The following is a 24,241-nucleotide window of genomic DNA, read 5'->3' as shown; positions in this document are numbered from 1 at the left end:
ATCCTGCAGCAGGACATTGAGGTACCCTTTGGGACTATCATACCAAGTTCCAGTAAGGCTTCTGAATGTATTTCTTGAGCTCCCTAGAGAGTGTATGCACCAAAATACTTTAAATAGGTAAAATCTGTGAATTCACATCAACGAGAATAATTTATTGAATCAACTAGTTTAGTTTAAAAGTTTGAGTGACCTGTTTCTGCAGTAAACTCTCCTTCTGAAGTGGGAAGAAATTATGAGGATAGTAGGAAGTGAGGTTTGGGTCCAATATTATATATAAAAGAATTAAATCAGAAGCAGGTAATGTAGCTTAGATACTAATTTCCTGTGGGGCCCTTAAATTCTGAAAAATCAGCCTTTCTGAGTTTGCCTATGAATTCTTAGAGATATAAAAACCAAGCATCCACTTCCTTTGAATGTGATTCTATATCACAGTTCTGAGCACATATTAACTACCACAGAATCCAGTTTTGGCCAGGGTGACCTAGGATTACTCAGAAGCAGATTTTTTTGGTGTGTTTCTTTTAACCATTTCTTCCAAAGACCTGGTCAGGATTTTAATTTGCTGAATTCTATTGGTGGCTGGTTAACCAAACATTGTGCACCTTAATAACAGACTTTAATTATTGAGCAGTAAATAACTTGAATTTTAACATGAATAATTCAACATTTTACTGAACTAACTTAGTCCTGAAAAAATGAAAAAAACAAACTCTCTAAGCTAGACACTAACCTTCCTTCTGAATTTTCTGCTAGGGTTATGGAGCACAGAGATCAACGATCTAGTTGCTTCTACAGTCTGCATCTGAAGAAATTAACCTTTCAAGGCTAGCTATGGGAAAAAAAAAAAAAGCAGGGGGAAAAAAAAAAAGGCAGAATAAAAAAAAGCCTGGAAAAGTTTTTGTACCTAGCACTTTTAAGAATCACTTTAATTCAGTTGATCAGGCCAGGCTGGATGAGTCTTGAAGCAACCTGGTCTAGTGGCAGGTGTCCCTGCCCATGGCAGTGGGGTTGGAACTAGATGATCTTTAAGGTCCCTTCCAACCCAAACCATTCTGTGATTCTATGACATTTGTATGTGCTAGATGTGAGATAAGTCATCAGTTAATGGGAAGGATTATACCAGGAGTCTCCCCTTTCTGTACACCCTTGCCTTAGGATGTGCCAATAGTCACCAAAATATATTTAAAGGTTTTAACATCAAAATGTTGAGATGTGAGTTTCTCATTTGTGTCTACACCGAATCATAGAATGGTTTAGGTTAGAAAAGACCCACATACAGGAATAAATATTTCTTGGAAAGCCTCATAAAAAAATGATAGCATAATAGTATTACAACAATATAGTACTATGTGAAAAGACATCATTACCAAAACACTAAAAACTAAAATTACTGCAATTAATACAATTTAATTCTGAAAATTTGTGGTGATTGGATGTGGTGACAATCTGCCCAAGGAGCTATTCTCCCCTGTTTAAAAGCATTTCTGCCATCTTTTCAAAAAAAGGTCAGGTAATTCATCCACTAGCAAAATTACAGATGAGAGATGAACAAATAACAGACTGAGCAATTTGATTTTTTTTTAATCATTTTTCATTTTTTTCTCTTCTTTCTGCCTTTTCTCAGGCAACAGCTTAAACCTCACAAACATACATCCTAACTCAACCCAAAAGACCTTGTTTGTGTCTTGCTGTTGTAATGGTAGACTTAACTATCGAATACAAACTTGAAAATTTTGCTTAAGGCTGTAAATTATTTAAGGCAGGGATCAGCTCCAGGAAAGGTGATTTTGCTATTAAAACTCTGGAGCAGGACCCAAAAAGCTGTGTCTATGCTAAAGCTTTCCGGAGTGATGCTACACCACTTGAATCCCAACTCAGCATCACAAAGAGATGAGCAGCCCAGCTGATGGCAAGAGCTTGTCCTTGATCCTGAAAGGCTGTGTTTGTTTAGTGTTTACATCACTCTTCTGAGTGCTTTTTAGCTTTAAAAATAATTACCGATGGATGACAGCAACACCCTATTTGAAACTTTGCATTAAAAAGGTGGAGTCACGCAGCAACTGGTCTGACCTGGTCCGTGTTATCTCAGATGAAGCACGCCTGACACAGGGACATTTCCTTTGGCGCCAGCCAACAAAATCACAGGTGCAGCTGGGAACCCAGGCACTGGGAAGCAGTGGTGGGGTGAGCGTCCCTCCACCACGTGCCCTCGGAGGGCAGGCACAGCACCGTCCTGCTTCGTGCCAGGCTCCTCAAAGACCTTGCTGCCATCGGCTGAGAGGTGGACCCAAAGAACTTGCTTTGAGCTTTGCCAAGGTAAAACGGGATACGCTGGAGCCAAGAACATCTAAGGAGCCGAAATAAAGGGCACCGTGATAAGTTGTGGGGTATTTGGTGCATGGCTGTAGGAGAGGGGGTGGAAGCAGGACATGCTTGAACCTGCAGTGGGTTTCACAGGGATTAACTCCTTGCCCCTACAGTATATTACGGACTGCAGGAGACTGGGGGTGGAGAGGTCAGCAAAGGGATGCAGGGCTGTGTCTGTGCAGGACTCATTGGGGGATCAGGGCCTGATATTAGAGTGTTCTAAGAATGACCGTTCCTTTGAAGTTAAGTTACTAGTAGTCGTAGTAGTGAGACTACAGCTAAAAGGCCTTCCCTACCTCACCTCGAAATAAATGGTTCAATTTACTCCAATGCTTACCTATCAGCTGGTGATTAAGTGATCAAGCAGATCAGGGCTGATAAGCACACATGGCTGATAGCAATGATCCAAATGGGTTTTCCAGGCTATCGATACCATTTAGAAACACAAATTAAGTTTGTTCCTGGGTTCTTTCAAATACAATCTCTGAATAGCAGCTCTATGAATAACTTTTATCTTATGCCAGAGGAAACTTCACTCAAAATTGTTGTTGAAAATCCTTTAAGAACTTAATTTTCTTGCCCATAAATTGCAGCTCTAGAGAAAAAAGAACCCAAAACTTCTGTTTGTCAAGTCAGGGAGACAGTCTTTGAGAGATTCTTATATGATATCCTGCATATGCAAATTCTTGGCAAACAGAAAGAATCTCAAAGCTATTTTCTTGAAACCTTGCTACCTCTAAGAAAATGCTGATATTTTGCATCCAACTCATTAAATGCCTGAAGCACTCCTATGGCCACTATGACTTTTTTAATCAGTCAAGAAAACTTTTAGGTGAATTCCAGATTATATTTTAATTATGTTTGAATTGCGTTCTTATTTGCTTTAGATGTTTGTGGTATGGATCACTACTCTTTTTCTTCTTGATGCAGCCAGAGGTAAGACACATAGCTGATAAAGTCTATAAACAGTAAAAATTGTGTGCAGCTCACACCAGAGTATATCTATATTTTAGAATATATAGTTTATAGTGGTTTATAGTGGTTTAGAACAGATTTAAAATATTTCCTCATTAGGAACACTGAGTTATGTCATGTCTTTCCCACATTTAACCTATTACTTTTTAATTCTGTAAAGGTTTTTGCAGCTAGCAAACAGAATGGGAATTAGAAAGATATTTTTATATATTAATTGACACTAAAATTCTTCCAGAACAGTTTCCTCTACCTGCCCTTAATCCACACCAGCATTTATGGTAGCTCCAACACTTGTAATGCCAGCCTAGGCGCTTACTCTTCACAGTGTTATTCAGAGAACAAGAACATAGTCCTGGTCCAAAACACCTCTTTACCACTAGAAAAGAATAGCTCAACAGGGACTGGCACATAGAAAGAGCAGAGAGAAACAGAAAGACACAGTCCAAAAGTTTGCTGGCATCAGCGGAAAGACCCCTGTAAAAAATAAATTACTGGCTCATGTGTGGAGTTTCCAGCTGCAGCTCCATGATTAAATCTCTTTCTCTAGACGTATTTCCAGTATGTATCACCCTACCCCTGTGTTTCGTACAGAGTAACGAGTAAGTAAATCGCAGTCTAATGTAGTATGACCCTGTCACCTATCCGAGTAACAATAGCTTCTCATTGTTTTCACACCTTTTTAATAGCAATGAAAATTATTTGAGATTTCACAGCTGTTGTGCTATAATAGTGGGTAACAATGACATTTAATGGCAACACCCGTATATCATATTTGCATCATTACTGTGTTAAAGCCATAATAGAAATTGGGAAACTGTAGTCCCTCAAGCACAGACCGCACTTCCTGAGGCTGTGCTTGGCTCTAGGCTTCCACTCAAACTCCACTTTATTGCTTCCTAAAATCTTACGGTGATAAAAAAACAAGGAAGATGTTTAAGGTACCTTGTGGAGCAATCAGAATTGCTTCATGAATTATTGCACAAGAAGTAACAATTTAGGTAATCCCTGGAGCATTAGGACTAATTTGAAGGACAGCTCTGCACCGGCAGCAAAAGCTGGTTTGTTCTCTGAATGCATAAAGGATCAAGATTTTATCATCTTTTTCCAATGGCTGTGTTAACAGTATTTTTGACCAAACAAACCCTGCATTCTCCTGAGTTCATCAAACTGAGGTCTACGCTATGTCTGCAGCAATAATCAGTCTGGAAGTTCAAGGTCCTGCTACACGCACAAGAGTGCAACTGAGACACTTAACACAGAACGAACACAAGTGCCACCCTAACCTGAACCAGCCCTTTTCTGCTTTCCTGGTATAGGCACCCTCCTGCCAGCTTCTTGTAAGGTGGCGGCAGCCTGACCTGCTGCATTCCCAGAACACTAACATTCTGCTTTGTGAAACCTAGGAAGGGAAGTTTGCTACAAAAGGCTTGGATGCTTTACAGACAGTCCCCCTTGGTCTGGGATCCCAGGGAGACAACTGGCAGGCTTGCCCAGCTCTCCAGAAAATGTGAACACAAAGTTCTTTCTTTACACTAGAGACAACATCCTGAAATATCAGGTAAGAAACTGCTTTGGGTTTACATACTGATAGCATACAACACATTCAACAAATTATACAGACAGTTTCTTTTCTGCTCATAAGTCCCCAGGAGAATCCCAAATTCTATTTTACACACAAACAGCCCATCATTATTTTCTTCCTTTTTTCTTTTTCCTCATTTCAGCTCTCTGATGAGCCAGGTATATACACAACATATTAATTGCAGCCTTCTAACACAAGTCATCTGAGACATTTTGGACATTTATGTACTTCTCTACAGTAAGCTAATGGCCCAAATCCAGTTCCAGGTCTAGCATTATAAAGCCAGAGGCAGAGAAGGCAGTATAAAAGGAAAGCTCATTTTGCCTCCTGTGTGTCCCCAGATTAAAAATGTGCTGCAGGCCCATACACACAATGCAACGTAGGGATGTGGTTCATACATGTGATTACTGGGTCCTATGAACTACATACAGCTGGTCTCAGGGGCTCTGCTTACGTGGTAGCCAACACTGAGCCCTAAGAGTAGGTGGATAGTTAAGAGTGAAGATCACCAGAGAAGGTATTTCTGTTCATCAGAGAGAGGAAGGGAAATCGGATGAAAAATGAAAGGGAAGATTAGAAAGGAAAACAGAAGACTAAATAAAAAATGAAGGAGAGAAAGAAATCATGTGTGGAAGAAGAGGGAAATAACCAAAAAGAGAATGAAATCAGGATGGATAAAGAAAATAAACAAACATTAAACATTTTTTGGAAGACTGGGACTGAGGGAAAATGGAAATTCAAAAGCATGGAGAGAGCTTGGAGGTTTCTGTTATGGAGAGCTGAACCAGGTCATCCCTCATGACGACACATCAGATAGAGAAGCACAGAGACAGCAGGCTCTGGAGCTAGATGGAAGAAAAAAAGTAAGAATGTGAAGTTATCTACAACATCTGCAGACTAATGGCAGTGAGAGAAAGCTCCGGACTGTGACAGAGTGACAGATGAAAGTAGCTAAAATGAGCCTGCAAGACTGTTTAGGATGGATCAAATGGGGAATGTACTGAACGACACCAGCAGGATGCTCAAGGTGTTGGAGGTGTCTGAGCTGGGCTCATCCATAACATGAAGCAGTTTTCTGGGGCTATAGACTAGTCTGGTGAAAGAAGAGAAATGACCATCAGAGAGTGTGAATTTCACTTGGACAAAGAGCAAGAAAAATTAAGCAAATGAATATGAAGGGGGGGGGGGGGGGGGAGAGGGGGGTTGTTGGCTTACATTACATGAAAAAGGCTTCATAGTTGTTGGGATTTTTTTTATAAACAGCAGTCACAAACAATAGAGGTGTTTAATGATTTCTCCTGTTTGAGTCACCTCAGAACAAGTCCAACATCTCTAGCTAAGAGGAGCTATGAGGTTTTAACTTTAATCAATCTTTCACTGAAGGTGAGCTATGTGCTAATTAGTGCATGACATCTCCATTTAAGCTTACAAAACCATAACAAAAAATAAGAGCGAAGTTTTGAAACAACCTAGTATTCAGAATTTCTTTAAAAGAGAAAAATGCTTTTTTTCTCAATAATCCCCCAAATACCTACAGCCTCTGACATTGTAAGCCTGGTGGGCTTTCTCATAAAATATAAATAAGCTTAGTGAGGAAGGTCTTGTCTTCAAAGAAAAAAGTAAGAAAAGCAGGTATAGATTCAAAGTCAACCACATAATACCTTGCAGAAGATGCTATCTTTGTATTTCTGTGGCCAAGTTTGATAAAATCTTGTATTTACATGGTATGTTGTGCCAGTATATCTCAAAGCATTGTGCAAAAGGCACCGGTATCATTAGTTCAATTAACTAGAGGAAGTGAATCATTTGTTGAAGCAATTAATTGATATCCCCCAGCAAGACAGTTTACAAGAGAGGAAAAAGACCCTTCTCGTCAGAGCCCAGAACTATGCCTTAACCGTTGGGCTACTTTGCCCTGTATCGAAACGTACACTGGGATGGAGCAGTCACATCCTCATTGTGTTGTTTGTTGGTTCTTGTTGGTTGTTTTTTTTGACACAGAAAATATCTGCTACAAATCCTTCAACTATCAAAGCTTCAAATTTCCGAACACACAGGAAAACTCGCTTCATCATACATGGCCACCTCGCTGGAGCAGACCTCCCCTGGATAACCAACATGTGCAGGGTACAGTATGACTATTGTCTGACAAACATTTTACTTACATTTGAAAGTGCACATATCCACATCACCCCATTAACTGGCATAAAATCCCCATATAAATTTTACTCATTGGTTCTCTTGTTAATTCAGGATATATATGAGGGGGAAAAAAGAAAGAAGCTCAGTTCCACATGACCACCCTCTTGTTCCTCCCTTCAGCCTTCTTCTAAATGGCCTTTTCCTGCAATCACCTCCACAAAAAAAGCTATAATTAATTGATTTCTCAATTCCCTGCCAATAACAAAGGTGGAAAAAAGTAATTTTTCTCTACCTCAGCAAAGGTCAAAATAAACATTTCTGTCTGAGTGAGCCATTTGAGCTAATAAAAAGACAATATTTTGATCAACAGATTGGTTTCATTTTGTTTAGGCACATTTCAAAAATGAAATTGTTTCAGAGTGAAAAATCAGAATGTTCCATTGCCAGAAGTGCATAAATATAATATTTTGGTTAAAATAGATGAATTCTGGGGCTAAACAATCCAAACACATGAGAAAAAAAGTTTGTGAATCCTTTTAGATGATCCAAGCATATAAATTTTGAAGAATAACACTTGGACGATAAAAAAGAAGTTATACCATCCTCTTTATCTAACTGGGGTACTGTCATTAAGGGAAGTTGATACCTTAAACCCAAGCAAATCATCTGGAATGGAAAACAGAACTGAAGCAAGTTTCTGCAAGTCTTTATAGTGTTCAAATCACTGCCTCCACTCTGCCTCCTTGTGTTGATTCTTCAGTATTAGTAGGAATTAATACTCTAAAGACATGTTTTTACCAGTCACATAAACGAAGTGAGATGCCAGCCATAGCAAAACAAAATACTGTTTGCACATACCCTGCTACAGTAGTAATTCATGCCTGTTGGCGTCTGTTCCTCTGCTTCCGTGTTTTCCACCAGTTCATGTTTCACACTGAAGACGTGAACTGCATTTTGACTGACTGGAGAGGTGGCTCTAGCGGTTTGTACACCGATGCAGTTAACAACGTCCGCATTGTGGGGGCCGAGCTGGTCTACCTGGTGAACCTTCTGGAGGTAAACCCATCTGTGGAACGTGAAAGGTGGTAGATAGTTTGTATGGTAAAGGCTGTATTCGGGGTGGCACTTTGAGGTTTGAGGCAATAGTCAGGAAGTACCGAGGTAGTCAATAATGCAGCTGAAAACATCATTAGAAGTCCCTAATCCTGCATGAATGGAAATACCTACTTCAGTGTCAGCCCATGGATAAGCATGTCCCTAAAGGCTTACAGGCCATAGTTCCTGAAAGTTTTGCCCATGATGGGCTTTTTGCTGGATAACACATCAGACTGGAGACTATCTAACAGCATTGGCAGGGTGCAGAGTAGCAACAGAGGACCAGTGCAGGTAAACCACCAACGCAGGTAAAACACCAACACAGGTAAAACACCAGTGCAGGTAAAACACCAGTGCAGGTAGAACACCCCTCTGTGAGCCACGCACACTGCCTCGCGCTGGAGCTGAACGGCAACGCAAAGCAACTCCTGCAGCCACCACCACCACCAGGCTTCCCATGCGGAAGCTCAGCTGAGCCTGGCACACCAGCAGCATCCCTGGCACGATTCTCCCCATCCTGCAGGACACGTGTGGTGGAACATCTCCATAGCAGGACAGCAGCTTGGTTCACATGGAGGGTATGCCACAGGGAAAGGCACTGAAAACTCCTTCACCGCAGACCACTGTCCTGACCAGACAGACAGTTTCGGGGGTGAGGCAGTGGGGATAAGCCATCAGTGCAAATGTAGGGGAGCTACCTGCAGAAATTCCCTTTTCTTTATTTTCTATCATAAGGGCCACTTCCTGACGGAGGTTATTCCCTTCCAGAGGTGTGGCATAAGAGCAGTGGGATGAGTTGGGAATTGCTTCTCTTTAGGTACAGATCCCACCACCCACAACAGTAACTTCCCAGCCAAGACAGTCCCCTCCATCACCCCTGGTCTGGCCGTGTCCTGGCACAGCACGGGGCCATGATGCAGTACCACAGGCTTGTATCGCCTGCTTAACACGCTTGTTTTTTTCCTTTCCATACATCTTCACAGAAAGACTATGGCTACTCTCCTGCCAACATTCATTTCATCGGCCATAGTCTGGGAGCACATGCTGCAGGGGAGGCAGGGAGAAGGAAACCTGGCATTGGAAGAATAACAGGTACTGAAGCTATTTCACCTGATGACGTTTTATATTATCATGCAATTCAGGAGGGCTGAAGAATCACTTCTGCCTTATGAACACACCATACAGGCTGCGACATGCTGGTTTGTCATAATTAGGAGTATACAGTTAGCATGGCAGCATACAAACAAAGCCACATCCTAGCACATACCATGCATGTCACAGGTCAGTGTTCACAGCTCTGAAAAGTCTCAACTGCAACAGATCAGAAAGCCTTAACTGTCCTGACTGTGGCTAAATACTGGCCACCTTTCACAGGTCACAAGTCCCAGGGAGCACTCGGTTATGATTTTTTAATGCTATAAAAGAACAGGAACAAAATACTGTATTACATGTGGGATAACAGACATGTAAAACACTAGCAACTCATTGGCATGTTAGGTTTTAAAAGCCCACTCTAACACGACTTTTCAGCAGTTCAAAAGATTGAAAATCTGAAATGAAAAATTTAAACCCCTCAATCTAGTGTGTCAGGATAAGACAGCAAATACTGTGTGGTGTCAGGACACCCTGAAAAGGACCATAGCTATTTGTCACAGAGCTACAGAGAGAGACACACTGTCATGGCATGCTCACACATCACTTTTTTTAAAGGCTCACTATTTTCTGCTTTTTCTTTCTCCTCTAGTCAGTTCTTTTCTCTGCAGAGACATTGCTTTGAGTAAGCTGTGTGTGCTGTAAGCAGTCACATAAGCAATTCAGGGAAACTGGGATCAGAACTGCCTTGCTTTAAGCCCCAAGAATGCTCACGGACACTGAAGTGAAGGGGTAACATTTTCAATCAGGTTCTTTTGGAAATAAAAATAGATTTTTTTGACCAAATAAAAATTCTCAAACAAATCTACGTGCTTAGAGCAGCATATCAAGATTTCGTATTTTTCACTAACATGCAAAAACCACCTCCAAACCTCTTCTTATAACATTGTTCCGCAAAAGTAAGCAAAGTACCCACCAGCATTTTACTGTGCTGCAGTGTCTCCAGGCACCTTTCTATTAAAACCTTTCTTGTTTTGCTGGCTGTGGATCACAAAATGTATTTTTATACATCAGGCAAAGACAGAAATCTAATAACATACATTGTACACACACTGTATGTTATGATATACATAATTACTTACTCAGTCAGATGTGTCTCCATTCATTTAGGTTTGGATCCAGCTGGGCCCCTTTTTCAGTACACTCCCACAATGGTTAGGCTGGATCCTTCAGACGCAGAATTTGTTGATATAATTCATACTCACGCTGGTCATCTTTTCTTTGATTTTGGTAAGTTTTTGCACAAAGGCTGACACCAACACAGAGGTTGGCCACAGCACACCCGATAGTGGTCAGCCTCCGTTCATTATGCATTTCAGCTCCAGGGATTCTCCAGACTTGTGGCCACCTGGATTTTTACCCGAACGGTGGCAAGAAGATGCCAGGATGCAAGCAGCTTCGTGTACCTCCTGCAAGTAGGAATATCAATGACCTTATGAAAGGTAAATATATCTTAAGGTAATACCTCATTATAAGCCATAGTTAGAAATAAAGGCTAGGTTAAGGTAAAGCCTTCTGAATGTATGCATTATTTATATAGCTCAGATTATGAGCAGGGAGAGAATCCTCAAAAATGGAAGACTTAAACCTGCCTGTGAAATACCCTTCAATTTTCTTTTGTACTAACCAAGGCAAATTCCAGATAGAAACTTTGGTTAAAGCATGCAGACTTGTTCATCACAACCATTATAAAAGCTGGCCACTGTGCTGGCAGACTGATCTCACTGGGAATTCCATACATGAAGGACCAGTAAAATTTCATTCAAGGGTAATCCAAAAATGAGTATTTTAAAATCTGAGCTTCTCTTCTCCCTAGAAAGACATCAGCCCCAGTATTACTGGGGTTAGACATACTCATCCACACCATTAGCAGCTTTAGTGTCTTCAAAGGGAACAGCACAAGATTAAAAATATAGAAGATGATAAAATGACGGCTCCATTGATAGTTCACATTCTAAGAAAGCTGAGCAGTTAATCAGGATTACCTTGTCATCCAGTACAACAGAAGCCCCAAATCCTGTCTTCTGATCATAACCCACAGAAATGAGAGTATCTGTTATTCACAGCCAAATTTTTTGAAATCTCTATCACTAGTTTAGTAATGTGATTTCAAAAACACTGTCTTAAAACTGTTTGGAGAACTTAGTAACAAAGAGGACGGAAAGCTGGCTGTGCACAGTCACTCAGAACCAAAACACTTTCCAATTGGACTGCATAAGGTTATCTGCACTTTCAAGCAAAAAATTTAAATACTTTCCAGAGACATTTCACAAGGCTGTTTGCAATGTTCTGTGGTGAAGGAGAAGCTCAGCTCTAATGAACACAAGCACTTTCTTCTTTCCTGCACTGACGGCTTATAAATTTCACTCTGATGGGAAAATGTACTTGTTTCAAATAATTCTGACAAAATCAAGGACGCACTGCCAAAACATCTTGCTTTTCAAAGTGTTTCACATAATCACTACTGTCAAATGACTGCAGATTTTCTAGAGCTTAAAAACATTAAAAGCCACTGAATTTAAAATAATTACTACAATTACCTTTAATTCTAGAAATGAGTGGAAACTGTGGTTTCACACAATACCATGTTGTGATAATGGTAAGCAAATGAAAACTACTTCATAGTAACTACTATATGCCTTACAAAAGCTGTACAAATTATTATGAATTATTCCAGACTTTGACATATCAAAGGGAAATTCTCCTAAAGCATCCTTGGTTCTCATGCTAAATTAAAAGCAGTTAAGTACACATAGCAGGATAGGAGGCTGCACGAGGTCCACCTTGGTGCATCTCCACCTTTTTTAACTCAGTATGAGCACAAGAACACAGGGATTAGAACCTAGGTTCTTCCCCACTGAAAAAAATACATGTAGCCATAAGTTCACTTTATACTATAAATCCAAAAAATTCACACTTTAAACGTCTTTTAATTACTACTACTTTTAAACTCTGAGATGTCACTATATGTCCAAAGGCTTCTGAGGAAAAAAAAAACCACAAGTGTTACTTTGGCATGGACTTTACATGTATAGCTTTCCTCTTTTTTTATTTGGGCTTTTTTCCAGAATATAGATCTATCGGATGTGGACATAAAAGAAGTCTACGGTATTATGCTGAGAGTATTATCATTCCAAATGGATTTGTTGGGTATCAGTGTGAAACATACCGAGCCTTTGTATTGGTAAGTATCAGGTACGTATTTATCTGAGATTATAGCCCTATCTTCTTCTCTTAATAATTTCTGGGACAACTTCTACATAAGATAAAGGGTGGGAGCTATGCAGACGCACTGACTACCTTCATCCAGACCATACCCCCCAAAAAAGGTAAAATGTAACAGCAGCGAACTTGGAAAAAATTAGAATAAATATTAGAAAAATAATAAATATGAACACCAAAAACAGTTAACAAAGGGAAAGATGCGTTGAGTAAGAGAGCAAAGAGAGGCAGTGGCTGGGCTCACCTTTTGTGCAGGTCAGCAGTAAAGGACACTGGTTGAAGGAAGTCCATCTAAATCTGGTGGAACCCATCATCAAGGAGACAGCCTCTAGGTTTTAGAAATGTTTGAACATTTCATAAGCAAAAAATGTTCCCATATAGAGCAGGGGAGATATTTATACAGCACAGCATTGCTCACACAACCCTCAGGTGGTACAAGAAAGAAGGCAGCCTAATGTCCTGGCTTGTCATGCCTTACATAACTGGTCTTTTAGTGGACCAGTTCTGGCAATGCAGCTGAGGACTGGTCAAAGAGGAAGAGAAGTCTGAATTTATTTCCATCTGCTCCCAAAAGGAATTATTATAATACTGCAGAAAAGTTGTTAGTGTTTGTAGCAATATTGCCACATAGATTTAAAGTTTGATGTCATTCAGTACTTGAAAACCTCAACCCTGTACGACGTAGTGATGCAAGGGAAATGTTTTTTTTCAGTCTCATAACAAACAAATGATGATGATAATTTAGCTTTTTGTTCCTCATTGTCCCTCTAATGCCCAAATAGCCAAGGGATCCACAAATACCAGTTCCTACAGAACTTCCAAAATATCAAAATTGAACTATCTAAACATAACAATGCTATTTTTTCCAGCTGCAGTTGAATCACTTTTACTGAAAATTTACATGCTTTTCTGTTTGATTTTTTAAAGGATATTGAGGTCTTGGTCTGAATGTTTGATCTGTGTAGGTAGATTAATTTCATTAAGGTTCTACAAGGATAATAAAGACTGAAAAGCAGACAGTACACATGCCAAAACAAGACCCTGAGCTTCAGTGTTCCTAAGCTTAAACATCTTTACCATGCAAGTGAGATGTCCAGCCAGACCTCCTTGCGAACACAGTTACCCACCCTGTAATTAGCGGACAAACTTTCAAAGGACCCTACGAAAGGTGATTACCTATATTTTATAGATCAGGTAGTAATGCACAACATGTATTGAGGTATTTACTTACAGTCTTTGCAAGAGCATAAGGAATTAGACCAGATTTTCAACCTTTTTCTCTCTGATTTTCAACCAGATGAGATAAGCTGACTGATCATCTCAGCTCCTTTTATCACCACACCAATAAAGACTGAAGATATAAGCTGAATTCAGAAGCAAGTACCCTTTCAAAAAAGCTGGGAAAAAGCTGAAATACCTTCATTTCTTAAACTTTAAGCAGTGGGCTTAAAACAGATAATGTCTTGTAACACACATTGTTATTTTTCCCCAGGGAGATTGCTTCCCATGTCCGAAGGAAGGATGCCCACTGATGGGTCATTATGCTGATAGGTTTTTACATAAAACTGAGAAAGAACAACAGAAGGTTTATTTAAACACAGGGCCCTCCCCTCCATATGCGCGTAAGTCCTTACTTTGGGTAGTGAATTCTAAAGTGGTAATGAATTTTGGGTGAACAAATACCTTACACTTCTACAGACTGCTGCTGGAACTAATGAGTGGCACTCCGTACAAAATCTAGAGTTTCAAGTGTGTTAGAAACGTGCAGTACCAGCACTGTCTGGGGAAGGCTGTGATAATTATATGAACAGATCAACCGATGCTGACCTCCGAGTCCGAGTTAGAAACCCTGCTAAAATTTTGTCAATGAGATGATGGCTTCAAAAAGTCTATAAAGCTGAAGGTGGGAGGAATGTTATTCTGTATACAATTTCAAATAAAAAAAGTTCTGTTGTTTTTATTGACAAAAACTTATAAAACTGGATCATTTCAGGTTATTTTTGCAAAGCTCATCAAGCCAAAATATCAGGGGCTAATAAGAAGTATAGTTTTAATTTTGATTAATGTAGAAGCAGCCACAAACCTGGGAAATAAGAAAATTCACAAATAAATTGTAATCCATCACAGGTGATGAACCGCAGAGACAATAAATAAGGGAGGGTCTTCGAGGTCCTTACTCACTAGACACTAAAATATGGAAGAAAAATTAAGGACAAAAGTAATTTTATATCATGTCTCCATAAAAGCAAAAAATAATAAAAAAATATTTGAGTTTAGAGAACCCAGCCAGTTCTCAAATCTGAATACATTAATTTCAACATTTGCAAACTTTTTATAGAAATTATAGCCTGAAACCAAATATAACCTTATGAAGTGGGTGAAGAGATTCTCCTTTTAATAGTCTGAATTAAAGCCAGTTCAGAAACTTCCCAAAGCTGGTTGCTTGAAATCAGTATGTGCTATTGCACCTGAGACCCTTCTTCTGCCTTAGAAAGACGTGTGAGATGACAGGATCTCCTGACAGCTGTCGGGCTGTGCACAGGTATAAGAAAAACCCTGAACACTCTGTACTGGGATCATCCTGGGAAAGCAGCCAGTTTTTTAATGTATCTTTAACACCACCACTGTCCAGTGGACCTCACTTGACAGTTGAAAGCTAATACGCTACCCATAAGATCCCCCAAATTGCTCATAAGCGTAACAAATTAAAAAAAATAAAAGTGAGACCAAGTGGAAGAGCAAGATACAGTATTGGCCATGGCAGATTAAACGCTCATCATAGTCAGCAGGTCAGCAAAGATTGGATCTGTGATATAAACCACTGTCAAGGAAATCAGTACTGCCAGAATCACACAGAACTAACATTTGCCTTAATAAGGAGTAACATTTTGTTTCCTTACAAGCACACTTGTGCCATCCATTCCTCTCCCTGAAAGACATTGAATCATATAAGTTTTACCGTTAGGGAAGAAACCTTACAACCATAATCTGTTTCATTTTGCTTTCAAAGGCTGGCGAAAAGAGATACATGTCAAAGTATCTGCAACAGAAACCATGAAAGGAAATATTGACGTAGCCTTGACTGGAACTGATGGGATCAGGAAAAAATATACAATTGACAAGTAAGTTTAACATGTCTGTTGAAAAATGTCTCTATCATTATCATATTGAATTTATGCACAGCTATTTTTACATGTCTCATCATATGTGATCTGTGATTTACACTGGTAATAATAGTAGCTGACAAATGGTTAAAGTCCCCGTGCTACAGACCATGGTCAAAATCTGCTTGCAGGTCATTCTTGCTCTGTGTTTTCTTTTCTGAGGATGGTGGTTACCATAGCAAAGTGGGCAAGAGCAAAGAGCTCTGTGGCTACTGCTGGACTCAAACATCCTTTGGTCATCTTCACTGAGAAGACAAAGAGCTGCACGATGTACAGGCTTTTAATCATTCCCTCTTCTAGTGAATATGAGTAAAAAGGTTGCAGCTTGCTTATGAACTGTGCTGAAGCCTAGGATTCCTGTCCACTCAGCCTGGCTTTTTCCAGTAAACATGAATTTAAATCTCATAAACTGATCCTTGTCAAGAGCACAGTTTAAGTATTGTAAAACCAGCCTCCTCTGTGTTTGAACATAGCCCTGTTACTGGTCTGTACCAGGAGTACCTTTGGTTGCAAATACACTACTGCAGTGATACACCTACAGGTAATTAGTACGTTAATGTCATGCTGTAATGTGTATTCCGTTATAATGAACACTGATACCACAGAAGGCATGAAGGTAAACTATAATTTTCAATTTTCTTCATGGCTGAGAGCAGGCAGAAACACTGAGAGAACTTCTTGACTTGGACTAACTTGAAGATAAATCTCATTTTCCAAAACCAATGTCTAGAGTAAACCCCATGACAAAACTGACAAAGGCTGGGCTAACTAATCTAGTGTTTTCATCCTGAAGGGAACAGGAATTTAAGCAGCTAAGTAATTTGCATACTTCTGTAGAGCCCTTTGAGTAGCTGTCTCTTCCTTAGGTACCAACAAACCAACAGATTGGGTTGATAGGCTGAAATCCTGTAGTGGGATCCCCAATAACTTCCCTACATAAGTAGGAACGGTGTGGTGGTTTCCTCATCTTTCTCAAGTAAGGTTAGTACAGAGACTGCGTGGCCTTCACCAATTTGTCTAGCTGCTATCTGCACAACAAACTAATGCCAAAGAGGGAAAAAAGCGACATTTAGTCCTCAGAACTTCCTCCAGGCGTTCAGGACAAGTCATGCTGGGAGAAGTGGGGTAGCCTCAGCTTCACCACAATAGCTTCTGGGAAGGCAAAAAGCTGCAATACTGATTTGGAGGAAGACATGAACCAAAACGTCAATGAGACATTCCTTTCTAATTCTTACCAAAAAAGTTAAATGGAAAGTATATATATGTGTGTGTGTGTGTATATAAATAATGATTTCTTTAATCTTCTCATAACTTTAGCCTTGTTACAAACTTTGTCCAAAAAAATATTTGATATATTTTGTGTACAAGAAATCTAAGGTCCAAGGACTTTGTAAAAGACTCTGCTACATGGCTAGTCAGCAGAGAGGGCAGAACTTGGGATTTCTGGACCTGAGACATGATCCCCTACTGCCTGAGCTGAGAGCCTCGGACCCGCATCAGGCTCTGCATCAAATGTCCCCAAGGAACACATTCTCCAAGAACATGTTCTAAGCTAAAATTTTGCCTAACATCTCAGCCTGATAATTCTTGGGGAAAAAAAAATTATAAAATTATAACAATAGTATTCAAAGCTTCAACTCTTATAGCATCCATCCCATACTTGTCCCCCTTTCTAACTAAATGGCAGCATTTTTTTTCCCTCACTCGTAAAGACAAAGCATCATTTTTGTGCCTTTCTTTTGGCAGGGGAACTTTCCAACCAGGCAACACATATCTGAACTATATTGATACAGAAATCTCTGGAAACATTTCAAAAGTTGAGTTTCTCTGGAAAACGCATCTGAGTCATGTGCACAGAGGCTGCATGGGAGCTGAAGAAGTCACAATAATATCTGGGGAAAATGGAAATATGTAAGTACACATCTAATGATGCTCCATTCTGTGGGTTGAAGGGGGGGAGGGGACTACAAACAAACAAACAAATAAAAAATAAATTAAAAAAAAAAACACAGAAAAAGTGAAGAAATACCTTTGCATGGTATCACTCCCCTTAAAGCAAGTGGGTTTAAGTACTGAAAATAAGAGCCTAATCCACATCTCGTGGCAGTACTTGGGTGTTTGGCTGACTACAGTTACTCCTCCCAGCTCAGCACCACAGCCCCACTTCCCCAAAGAACAGACATATCCAATCTGAAATTCGGGGGTGGGGGGGTGGGGGGTGGGGGTGTAACATTGCAGTTATAAGAAAGCACAGTTTTTTTCTCCTAAATTGCAGTGTCCTGTGCCTACATCTCCAGTAGCACATAGCACAGCACGCCAGAACAGCTCTGTGCAGTGCAACAGCACACCTGCCTTGGCTGGGTACTTTGTGCTGACTCCAGCCTGATCCCATGGACCGGGCACCCACTGGCATGTGCAGTACAGTAGGCGCTTCTGCAGCACACCTCTCGGTTTAGTTTGAACCAAATGAGTCCAGCTGGTATGTCCCAACACCACTCCGTCATGTAAACCGGTGTGGTAAGTGGGAAAAATGGAGCGAGAGCTTCCCTTCAAAAGCACACTTCTGGTCCAAATTAAAATGCTAATGGAGTCTGAGCATGAAGACAAACACATCTTTAAACGTAATAATTAGTCACTACTAGTCATTCTTTAAAGAAATCATTTGACAACACACAGTTTATGTCCTCAGTCTACTAGAACTCATGCTTTGACCGATCATGAAATAAAAACAGGATTTATATCAATTATCTTAGGCTGCTGCTAAAAAAATGTCCCACCGTGCTGAAAAATATTTCCTTAATCTCTTCCTCCCTCACCAGGTCTGTGTTCTGCGGCCATGGGACTGTGCGGCCAAGCACGTGGCAACCCCTGGTGCTCTGCTAGGAATGCCGTGGTTGTCCACCGTGGCAACCCTCACTGTCTGGAAGAGGACACTTCTTCAGTCAGTGGCAAACTATTAACAAGGCTCCCTCAACAGATTATGAACCATTTGCCCAGCCCACTACAAAAGGTCTATTTCCGAATTAACGTTGTCAGCTTTTATCCATCAGGGGAGTTAGGCTTCTATGAATTCCAGTTACAATGACAGCTAATGTGTTTTGCTAGTAACACACACGGAAGTGTGATTATATTTAGAGTCAAGAGGGAAAATAATAAAATAGGAAAAACAATTCTAGCCAATTTCCCTTTGAAATGCAGTTAATTATCTTAGGAAGAGCATGCAAAAAAGAAGAGGGGGGAGAAGGAAAAAAAAAAAAGAAAACAGAAAGAAGACCAAAAAAAAAAAACCCAAACAGAAAATGAAAAAAGCAGGGTAGGGGGCAGGGTGTGTACAAAAAGAGGGAGCATAGACAGACAAATTCTTTAATAGTGCCTACTTGTTCAGGCAAAAGACACTCACATGCTTTCAGTAGCATCTGATTGCTTCTGTGCCAGGCATTGCCTGACATGTCCTTGCTTCCTGAAGAACACATTCAAACAACACTTTAGCAGCACGTCCAAAAGACTGCTTAGGAGCTGGGACTGCATACAGAGTTGTACAATAAACCTTGAGAAACTCTACCATCAAAGCTCACCATGTGTCAAGCAGGACAGCTTAATGTACAGCAAAATGTTTGATTGTTCCCTTTCTCCTGAGGGAGAACTCATTGACGTGCTCTATTCAGCTCCGCTGAATACGGGGCGAGTGAGGACTTTTTCTCTATATGTGAAACAGCCACGTTCTTTATCAAAACTATGTTGCACTATTGAGGATCTTCAATTTTCTGACAGCCTTCAAACTATTTTCTCTTTACTGGTGAAGTTGAATTTTCCACGTCTACCTTGCCTTTCTCAAGCTGCTGAAGTTAGGCTGAGCTGCATTGCTTGCATCACTGTATAGCATTGCACCCCCAAATTTGCCAGCATTTTGATTATGCTGATTAACAAAAGCAGATTACCAAGAGTTATAAGCAGCAGCCAAAATAAGCTAAGATTGTTTGTTTAATACAAGCTACCCACAAAAATCATTTTGGTTTTTAATTGCTTGCTGTGGTCTAAGACTTACAGCTAATTTTTAAACTTACTATGAGGTGCAGAAGTCCTGTGTGTGAATCAAGTTTGGCAACCCTGTTCTGTCCCATCCTAATAACTAGCTATTCCAGAATACGTCCAGTGAGGTTTACCAGAAGGTGTTAATGAGATGCATTACACAAGGCTGAACGTGAGTGATGAACAGGTGTGTTTCAAGTTATGCAGCAATAATTTTGAAATGTCAGAATCCAGTCACCTCCTATGAAGTTTGCCAGAGGAGCTTCCTTAGGACGTTTGCAGCAAAGTTGACAACCTTCTCAGACTCACTTGTTCGGTACCCTTACCATCTCCACCATGCAGATCAGGATCCAGAAACCATCCTGAGCAGGGAACTCATCCTCCTCTGCCCCTTATCGAAACTCCTTAGCCAAGACCCCCTTCTTGCATAAGAAGGAACTCCCCCCTTATGTGTCCCACTGAAGAAGTAGAAAACAACCCCCCAGGTATTTCTATACAGTTGGGAAATACCTGCAGTTAGTAATTACACCATCTTTAACATCCTTTATAAATCAGGCATGGCTGGCTGCCCCAGATTTGCACAAATAAAAGAGACTCAGGGAGAGAAAAAGAGAGACTTATTTTCTCTCTCTTACAGTCAATAAGTGAAGCAAAAGAAATGTAAATATTTTCCTTGGGGTCACAAAAAAACATGCAGCAAGGTCAGGCACTGGATTGGGTCACCAGATCTACCAACAGAAGACAGCAGAGTGCGCAGTGCAATGCAAGCCATCGCTTCTCGCCAGAGGAGAGCAATGTCCTGCTGAACCCATGACTTCTATAAAACCCAGCCCCTCCTGCCTCCACACTTGGCCGTGACACCTTTGCAATTCTAAAAAGTAATTTGATAATTTTATGAATAATAAATCATATTCTTGCTTTCAAAAATATAAGCTTTCATTTTGTTTCATTTTAAGCTATTGATTTCAACAGTGTTCTGACAAAACATGACAGCTCATATGGGCTGATGACTTCTGCTACAAAAGCGGTCCATCTGATTAGAGCACTTAAAAATACATATTTTCTCATCCAATCAGTTCATCTAAAAATGAAAAAAAATATTGCATCAATCTCTTCCCCTTGTGTTCTCCTGTTTTGCATTTTTCTCATACACTGTTTCTGGAGTTAATTTTCATTCTTTGGTATACTAAACATCAACTGGACTTCTTTGCTAACATATCTACAGACAGAGGAAGAGATTTATTTTTCTGAGCTAAAGGAGAAAAAAAACCCAACCATTGACAGCAGCTGTGCGTTCCTGGTAGCAAATAGTCTTCCTCTTGTTTCTGTATTTAAAAATTATACGTTTTTCTTGTATGAAACTTTTGGATACTATCACTTTGTAATAATGGTGCCAGCCCCAAAAATGCAAAGGTTTGATAGTTCACAACACAATCTGCCGTTGACAAAGACTGGAACAGGTAATTCTTTCGTATCTTCACAACAAGGTAAGGCAGCTTTTTAGAACAATTTAAATGCATCTTTAAAATGTCAAGCGAGATGACCACGGATATGTTTGGCTGTCATGTTGAAAGGTAGCTTTCTTTTAATCAAACGTGCTTCATTTGTCTAGGTTTTTAAGGACATATTATGATTTCCATTCAGTCTTTTACATTATTTAAATATTCTGCAGCACACTGAATGCTTCAGAATTACAATACAAATTTCTTCTAATACTCCTTAAGCACTTGTTCACTACAAAATTATGCCAAAGGTAAATTACTAACAAAGCCATTATGAAGCATTCAGCCTCAGCGTCTTTTCTCTCTCATGACACACTTCTGGCAATGGGCTAAGGTAAAACAAACACACACACAAACAAACCTCTTAAATCTTTTATAGACGGGAACAGCAACAATAAGTAATCCAAAATATTAACTCTCTGCTCCAGTTACATCATCAGTATTTACTTTATATGTAACATCAGAAAAATAATTTTAGGAGAAAACATACGCTTGGCACAAAGTGATATCTGTAGGTATGCTGATGAGAAAACAAGGACCATCTTTGTCAGAGATCTCCATTAAAGGAATAAAATACTCTATTGCATAGCACAGCAGACACTTTTCTTTCCAAAAAAGCACAGCCTATCAAAGTGTCCCTCATAAATATTTGTGAGCCCAGAACAAAAAGCATAACAATAATTAAAACCAATTAAACAGACCTAATAGGTGGAGATCTCAACATTCACTTTATGCAGTCACCTCTCTTCCCGCTTTTGATCTTCTATTTTATTTCTGTGACTTTTCAGATTTTTACATACCACTCTAATATCCTAGAATATATTGATAAAATCCTTGTAAATGAATGAATGAAATTTGCAGGAATAAGCCTTACCAAGCCCTTCTAGTCTTTCATCTTTGTTAGAGATGAAAGCTTGACAATGCTCTTGCACAGAAAGCCTCCTCAGTGCCTTCATTCTACCTTTAGGACTATCTCCTTTCTGATAATATCATTTTATAGCTCAGTCACTTGCCAGCATCTTTCCTTGTAGAAAACCCATGAGAAAGTCTGTAATTTTCTCCAGGTAAAAATACATCAGGCTTTTTTTTTTTTTTTTCTTTCTATTCCTGATAATCTGTACTTCACATGCTCCTACACGATTTTTCATCAGTTTTTATTTCTCTCTTTAGGCTTCTGTTTCCCCAAGAAAAGCTAATTCATTTCTACATATTTGCATTTTGATAAGTTTTTATGACTTCTCCCTTTACATTTAATTTAGGTTGGAGTTTTTATCTTTGGATACCAAAAGCGAGTGAAAGATTACAGTGGATCAATTCCTGAGAACACACATCCTGAGGGTACTTTTGATAGATCTGAGATCTAGTTTGAATTTTTTTTCAGCCCACAGTTGTGTCATACCTGTTACTCACCCACCTGTAAGATCACATTGCCTAAGAGACAGTCTGTTTTCCCAGTTAGCATTCTTGCAGGGGCATCACCTCACTGTCTTCTCTTGCATTTCCTCCTGGATATTTTTATAGTGAAATTATTTACCTACAGTTCCGCCACTGTCTTCCTTCAGTGCAAATTACTGATTTTTTCCTACAGGAGGCTCCAATTCTCCACTTTGTGTCTGTAACATAGAAGGTAAAATAAAATCTTTGGGAAGTGATTTTGCTGAGACTTTAATGCAGTCGTCAGGGTATCCTGTGCAACCCCTGACTGTAACAGTTGCCTTTGGCTGGCTCCTGGGACACAAGCTAAAACGAAAATCTTTGTGCATTCCCAACATTTGAGTTATTCTTCCAAAACCAAAGCTGACTGGGGTTGGAGTCGTCCATGGGACGGTGAACAGTCGCTCACTGACCTGTCTATCTAAGTCTAAGTCTATCTAAGTGGGCTGTCTACAAAACTTGTGGTGCCCATTCTTCTTTTGCAACAACATAGTATCAGGGACGTTGTAATTTCAAATAATCGCCAAGCTGCTCTAAATCATTCTGTTTCCAATAATTCAGAAGAAGAAGTTGATAGCATGCCCAAATATATTTTTATGGCATATTTCCAAGACAAAACAGAGCCAAGAATCTGTTCTTTATCTTTAAACTATCAAAGATCTAAAAACTTCCGGCAAGAACATGCATCATCACCAGTGCTTGCACAAGCAGAGCACACCTACATTGCTGTGCTGCAGAAAAACACCCCTCTCCTCCCGGCAGCCGCAGGGCTGGATGGGGCAAGTGTCTTGCAACATCAGAAAGCATAAGCAGTATGTGAAAATACAGGCTGGCATCGGTGTCAATCCCCTTTTCATCCTGTAATTTTCTGCTTCTTTGACAGTAGGAAAGCATGGGACCAAATGCAGGAGATGTCCAGAGTCCTAGAAGCTCACTTTGTTCTGGGTCTGTATCCAAGCTGCTCAGAGCCATTCTTGCACCAGTCGAAACATGCTAGGAGATTTGCCTTTCAATCTCCTAGGCAAATCTACAGTTATTCGCTTGTATTTCACCTGCTTCTTTCAAATAAGGTTAATATTGAGTCATTAACAGGAACTTAGAGCATTCAGAATAATGAACTTCACCCTCTTCACTAATTCTGCCCGTTACTTGCAGAGAGAGCCTGGCTGTCCCTACTGACTCCTCTCTGTCTTTTTCATGCCTGGTCACTTTCATCATCTGCTCCAAAATTCTCTCCTAGTGTTACTTCCTTTAAATACAAAGCTCCATGAGTCTCCAGCTCACAAAACCAGAAGTTAACATTATCTTTGTGTGCTTTGACTGAACTAATTAGCAGGCAGCACATATTATGGAAGCTCATAAATATTTATAATTTCCAAAATATCTCTTTTATTGCTGTTGTGCAACACTGGAAAGGCAAATTGGTTTTTCCTCTATTCAGTATAAGATTTTCTCATTTGGCCGAAATAAACACATTGGAGTTAGACAATAGAAACATCAAGAAACTTTAATTCATGGTGCTGCCATTGTAAGATTCTCCAGGAAGGTGAGTGGTCTTTGTCAATACCTATTAGCAA

At 39.9% G+C, this 24,241-nt stretch overlaps 1 protein-coding gene across 1 annotated transcript; it reads left to right on the top strand.

Moving 5' to 3' along the window:
• Positions 1-3,254: 3,254 nt before the first annotated feature.
• On the top strand, positions 3,255-18,582 carry LOC121094306 (pancreatic lipase-related protein 2-like). The gene is made up of 12 exons (XM_040607686.1): positions 3,255-3,303; positions 4,746-4,900; positions 6,926-7,051; positions 7,988-8,122; positions 9,145-9,253; positions 10,424-10,543; positions 10,633-10,755; positions 12,382-12,497; positions 14,028-14,157; positions 15,546-15,657; positions 17,446-17,610; positions 18,519-18,582. Exons 1-12 carry the CDS (start codon positions 3,255-3,257, stop codon positions 18,580-18,582), a joined length of 1,404 nt encoding a protein of 467 aa, XP_040463620.1.
• The last annotated feature ends 5,659 nt before the right edge of the window (positions 18,583-24,241 follow it).

This window comes from Falco naumanni, chromosome 9, assembly GCF_017639655.2.
Source record: "Falco naumanni isolate bFalNau1 chromosome 9, bFalNau1.pat, whole genome shotgun sequence".
Taxonomy (NCBI): Eukaryota; Metazoa; Chordata; class Aves; order Falconiformes; family Falconidae; genus Falco; species Falco naumanni.
Note: the sequence above shows the minus strand (reverse complement) of the source record. Positions and strands in the feature narration are given on the sequence as shown.